Below are 6,472 nucleotides of genomic sequence, written 5' to 3'. Positions count from 1 at the left end.
CTCACCCCAAGACCTGCACAAATAACTCAAAATGCGGTAATATATACTGGAAATGTCACTTGTAAAGAAATACTACCACGCACATGTGCATCAAGTGCATATTCCGAACTTTGAATAGCCTTTGTCAGCATTTTCGTGGTTTTATAACTGTTTATAATTAAATGAGTAAGTTTGCTGGACCTAGTATAGTAAATGCACATTTTGCATGAGAACTGTGCTTTTCTACATTTCAGTCCTTAGGCCTTGAAAGGATATTGTTGTGTAAAATGTTCCCAACGGGATGAGGGAGTTTTTAAAAAAGCCACAAGTCCGTGTTTGTTGTTATTCACACTTTCATGCACGAATTAGGATATTTTTTTTCTTTCTAAGCCTTACAGAGTGCTCATTGAGCTTGTTGGCTCACACGACGGTGCTAGACGTCTAATTCATTTTGACTGGGAGGGGATATCTACCCAGTCAAAGTGGATTGGACATCTATCCTAGTCAATATCACTAAAACTTGAGCATTCAGAATATAGCCAGTCTTCCCTGTTTAAACTAGTTGGATGCCTATTGCCACTAAGGGTGTCCTGATGCGGATTTTTGACTTCCGATGTTTTGCCGATGCGACATCCACACTTTTAGACATGTAAAAATAATTCCCCAAATCATGTGTGACAAATGACGAATCATATTGTTTGTATTAAAGTGAGGTCTGGATGTATCCCCTCAAAAAATGCACTGTTTATTACTGGTTGCTATTGTTGATTTTGTTATTATTATCAGTTTCTAAAGAGAAGTAGTGCAACTCAGTGGACACATTTGTCTAGTGTTTTTTATTTACAGCAGCAGAAATGCACTGTGGTACTGAAAACACATGCAACTACTGGATCAGATCTGGTCTTGTGACTAAATCCGATATTGTCCGATTCTCCAAAAATAGCTGTATCGATACCTAATTGTTATCAACAGCATACAATGAGTTAAGGCCTATGAAAAAAAAAGAGTATTTTTTGTGGCCGTAACCAGGGTGTATTTGTTTTTAGTCATCTTAATTTCATGAATTTAGTTTTTACTGGGATCCATTCCCGCTCGGTGGTGGTGTGATTGAGTGTGAATGGTTGTCTCTCTTTATTGTACCCTACGACTCACTGGCGACTAGTCTGGGGTATAGTCCGCCTTTTGCCCAAAGTCAGCTGGGATAGTCTCCAGCACCCCGTGACCCTGACCAAGATAATCAATGTTGAAAATTAATGAATAGTTTTCACTGGGATGTAAAAACTGTGTGGGGTTTTTCAGGTGCTCTGGCTTCCTCCCTAGTCCCAAAACATGCAGTGGTTGATTGGCCACTCAAAATTGTTTGTTGGTTGGAATGTGTGCACAAACGGTTGTTTGTCTCCTTGTTTCTCATCTCATCTCATTTTCTGAACTGCTTTATCCTCATTAGGGTCATGGGGGGTGCTGGAGCCTATCCCAACTGACTCCAGGCCAGAGGCGGGGGACACCCTGAATCGGTGGCCAGCCAACCGCAGGGCACAAGGAGACTGACAACCATGCACACTCACACCCATACCTAGGGGCAATTTAGTGTCCAATCAGCCTACCATGCATGTTTTTGGAATGTGGTAGGAAACCGGAGTACCCAAAGGAAACCCACGTAGGTCCAGGGAGAACATGCAAACTCCACACAGGTGGACATGACCTGGATTTGAACCCAGGACCTCAGAGCTATGAGGGCGATGCGCTAACCACTCGCACCATCTCCTGGTTTCTGTTTATGATAATTAATGCATTTACTAATATTTGTTTTTTTAAAATCAAAGACAGAATATAGTTACTTGTCCTATGAAAGGTTAAAACTCTTAAGTGTCAACTTTTGAATAGCTGTCCACTGTAGTGACCCTTGTTCGTGAAAGACTTTTTGGAGGGTGAACGGTCATGGAGCAATGCCGGTTATGAGTGTTTGTATAAAGACTATTCCTGTTTTAAGCAGTGGTCACAATTACCAGTCGATGTTCCTTATCGGTCTCCTCTTAGCCAAACCACATCCTCTTCTGGTATCTGTTCCACTCCCAAGTTTGTTCCTCTTATCCTCCCTTCCCTCCTTTTATGCCCTCAATGCCTTTTATTCTCTACTCCCTACTTTCACTCGCCCCAAGTCTCCCCCCATCGTTGGCTGTTTTCTTCCCAAAAGTCTCAGGTGGCCAATTTGCAGCGGGCGTTCGAACCTTGACCCGGAGACTGGATTGCATTGGCGGTGAAGGTCAGGGCTAGATTAGAGGCTGGAGCGACGCGGCCTGTGAAGTGAAGAATAATCACTGGCTCTGAGATTGTTAACTCAAACCGCAGGGCCTGCTGTTGTCATTACGTTGAGAGGAAGGGAAGGGTGAAGTGAGAAGGAGGCCTGGTGGTTGGGGGGGCTCCTTCACCTAAACGCATGCAGATGTTCAAAGTCTCATGCAGTGCATGCATTTCTTTTGTTTTTCCAGCATTGATCTGGTTTTTATTTGCTTCCTTGCACTGGGCCTCTCGAGTCAATGGCTGAAGATTTGATTTCAAAGACGGTGACGCGAGAGGAGTACATGACGTAAATAAGATGAATCATTTGTTGTTTAAATTCTTGCGGTTTAGTCTTTGAGCTGCACTCATTGTTTCCACAATCCAAGTGTAATTAAAGTGTGTGCTTGTGTGTGTTGATACATGTGGAGAGGTTATGTTTTATGTAGGAAACAATTTATTCCCGTATGACTCCTATGTTGGGCCCCTTATATGACTTTCTCACGTGTTTAATTAAAAATGCAGAATAATGAAAGAATGAAACATCCATCTGTTATAAGCTTTGAATGGGCCATGTAACATAACTTCCTTCCTTTTATACTTCTGGGCTTCTTTCATCAAGCTCTCTCACTTTTTGTGAGAACCAAAGTTGGCTGAGAGAGCACACAAATGAATTCCAAGTTCCAACTTCTTTTTTTTTTGATGGATGCAAAGGTCTGTTTGTTCTGGTTTTTGTTGTTCTTTGTTTTGGTGAGGAGTCTAACTGAAATTTATATTGCTCCGTTATTTGTGGGAGGATTAGAATGAAATTTGTTTGCTATATTTTAGGGTTGTATGTATATTGATCCTCTCAGGGGATGCTTGATTTTCTTCTTTTTTTTTTTCTTCATCTCTAAAATAATCGGACTTAGGCTTTGTCATCATCATTGACTCGACAAAAGCCTAATTGTCATCATACCCAGAAACTGCGTATGACGAAATTGGTAGTGCTTCTCCATAAGGTGCGCTTTCCCGGCAAAAGGCCCAAATAAGTGATCATTTCAGACTTGTTGGCATTCTGCCGTGATGGATACATCGCATCATCCCCCGAGCGGATCACTTACCTTCAGTCAGCCAGTAGGAGGCAGATCACCGCCCAACGTCTTTTCATGTTACCTCACCCGAAGTTATTACACAGAAGGGATTGTGTGTCGTGCTACCGCAAGTTTAGAGTCCTGATGGATGTGGGAAAAAAACTGTCCTTAAGCCTATTTGCCCGTACTTTGTGAGACCTGTAGCGTCTGTCAGAGGGCAGCAGCTGGAAGAGGTTGTGACCAGGGTGGTATGGGTCCCCGACAATGTTCCGAAATTGATGTGACGTTTAGGCCGGGTGGTCGTAGTTCATTTGTTTCAGTGAACTAACTCATTTAAAGATACATTTCTGACAAAACTAGACAAGAAAGAAGTAGAATTAAAAAGTAAATTGTACATTTTACCTAATACTGTCACAATGAAATTTCCCGAATACGGGATGAATAAAGTTATCCAATCCAATACAATACGAAAGTTTTAGACTCTTTCTCTTCAACTGAATGGTAAAAAGTCTGAAATTTGGGGTTATGGGGGTGGCTTGAACCTTCCATCTCAGAACTGTGAGGCTGACGCACTAGCCACTCTACCATCGAAGTCTAACATCATTTTAATAATATTTTTTATTATCTCATGCTGCTTGAGGTCCTGATGATTAGCCAGAAATTGCTCGATTGTTGTTTTATTCTTAACCTATTTAGTGTGATCGATTTTGACCCGTTTCATTTAACTTCATTTAAGATCGCTGCCGCCAAGAGGAGGGTCGCTCATCTCAGAAGCGCATGTCTGCTTACATCAGGTCAGTCTGCTGAAAATTAAACAGGACACACAGAGTGGATATCTTACGCTTGTAATCCCTTTTCGTGTCTCCACAACAGCAGGGGGCAAAGCAATGAAGCTCCAACCACTGAAGGCCAACATTACTGTGTGGATGAGAACACCGAGAGGAGGAATCACTACCTGGATTTGGCTGGTATAGAAAACTACACCTCCAGGTTTGAAGGTAAAGAGCCCCACCCGCGACCACACTATATTACTTGAAAGAAAGTAGAAACATGAACTAAAGATTCATTAATTTGTGGTTGTCTTCTCTTTTATTTTCTTGAAAAAAATGAACGTTTGCAGTTTTTTCACCTTTCTTTTTTTTTCTTTGAAGGAACAGCCCCGCCCCAGGAAAGTCAGGGTCAGAGCTCCCAGAGCCAAAGCCGCTCTCGCTCCCACGAACCAGAACCCCAGGTCATCCACCAGCGGCGCTCGCAGGTCATCGGCGACGCTTACAACCCCGCGGAGTTCCGTGGGAAAGGAGCACAGTTTGTGAAATCCCCCAAAGGAACCAGTAAAGGAGGCAACGGCGTCGGCGTTGGGGGTAAATCCACTAAATGTCACGGCTACCACCCTCCCCTGCAAACCATGTTGCACGGTGGCAGTGCAGCCGCCCATGGGGGTCAGGATGTATACCACTTACCGCAGCAGGTACAAGCGTCCGGCCACCATCAGCACCCTCTACAGTATAGTCACAGCAAACGCGTCAGGGCCAAAGCCCGGGAGGCGCTTTCCCCGAGCAAACCACCCCTTTCCCCGCAGCCTCATCCTCAGGGGCCGCCCACTTTTCCTTCCGTGCTGCCGGGCCTGGAGAGAGAGCAGGTGGCCGCTCACCCGGGCAGCCCGGGCTTTGTGGTTCCTGTGGTCCAGCGCCACGAGCACCATCATCATCATGAACATCATCACCACCACCACTACCATCATTACCACCAGACATGACCGCCTGTGCTCTCGCCCAGCGGACAGGACCAAGCACCACTCCCGGTCAAGGATCATAGTACTCACCTCATTCAAGCTATACAGATATATCCTGACATGTATGGAGTAGTTGCCCAGCTTTAGAGTTCTCAAAAGGTTTACTGAAGTTACTGCGTTACAGCAAATGCTGTTCAGCACACTTAATACATATATATATATTTTAAATCAAATGTTCTCTGGGACTGCCAAAACTATTTTCAGAAATGGGAGCACACAGACACACCGGAAAGTCAAAATGCAGAAGAACGTTGACCCCCAATTCCCTCCCCACCCCAATGCTGTCGACTGTCGCCGTCCCTTCAAGCTATAAGTCACGTTCTGTTGGAAACAACAGAAAATCATGGATCTCAGGTGCAAAGGTGCTGCTTATTCACAGAAGCCTCTTCGTCTGTGGACTAAAGGAGATTGGAGTTGAAATACTGGGGGGGAAGGGGTTATGAATTTACCACTGCCAGTTTTTATGCAAAAAATACCTTGCTATATGTACTGTATAAAAAATATCTATAAATATAAACACATTTTACTGTATAATTATTATGCTGTATATGCATATGTCTCTTGAATATAATTATGCATATGTGTATTTTGTCTTTTATATATTATAATAAACATTATACTGTAATGTTGATGTTGGTCATCAATAGGGTGGTGCAAGGGTCACCAACTCCGGTCCTCGAGGGCATCTATCCAATCTGTTTTCCATGTCTCCCTCTTCAAACTCACCTGAATCAAATGATCAATTCATCAACAAGCTGTCCAGAGGACCAATTACGATCCGAGTTATTTCATTTTTTTTGTGTGTTGGACAAGGGATATATGGAAAAAAGAGAAGATAGTTGCCCTGAGGTGGAGCGACCTGGATTTGAACCCAGGACCCCAGAGCTGTGAGGCTGATGTGCTAACCACTGGGGGCCAGGATGCTTTTTAAGCTTTTAATTCTTTAGTATTTTTTATTGAAGCAACTTCCAAACAATAAAAATGCACTTCTATCAAAGAAAATAATTTTCTAGGGAAAATAGTGTCCAGATGTTTAAGATATTTGTGAATTCAAACTTTTTTTTTAATTTAAGTGAGGTTTTTTTAATTGAAAATATATATTCAGAAATTTTCTGATTGAATAAGGACACAAATCTCTATAATTGCCAATTTGGCTTTCAATCTAGTGCACGGACTTTAATTACTACCAGTCAAGCGCTAGATGGCAATAGAGTTGAACTAATTTAAGGCTGCACTTGTCTTCTCATAATGCTCAGAAATTCACAATTCCAGTCTTTAGTTTGGTGACTGTCTTTAAAAAGAAGTCAATCTGATCTCATGTCTCCAATAACATACAATTATTAAATAATGA

General features: G+C 42.7%; 1 protein-coding gene across 1 annotated transcript; it reads left to right on the top strand.

The window, feature by feature from the left end:
- The first annotated feature begins 4,069 nt into the window (after nt 1–4,069).
- Nucleotides 4,070–5,746, top strand: nkd2b (NKD inhibitor of WNT signaling pathway 2b). The gene is made up of 3 exons (XM_077599723.1): nt 4,070–4,123; nt 4,203–4,327; nt 4,481–5,746. The coding sequence occupies exons 1-3, from the start codon at nt 4,107–4,109 to the stop codon at nt 5,083–5,085; spliced, it is 747 nt and encodes a 248-aa protein (XP_077455849.1). The 5' UTR covers nt 4,070–4,106; the 3' UTR covers nt 5,086–5,746.
- Nucleotides 5,747–6,472: the final 726 nt, after the last annotated feature.

Source organism: Stigmatopora argus, chromosome 4 (assembly GCF_051989625.1).
Source record: "Stigmatopora argus isolate UIUO_Sarg chromosome 4, RoL_Sarg_1.0, whole genome shotgun sequence".
Lineage (NCBI taxonomy): Eukaryota > Metazoa > Chordata > Actinopteri > Syngnathiformes > Syngnathidae > Stigmatopora > Stigmatopora argus.
The sequence above is the reverse complement of the archived record's forward strand: the minus strand, read 5'-3'. Positions and strand labels throughout refer to the sequence as shown.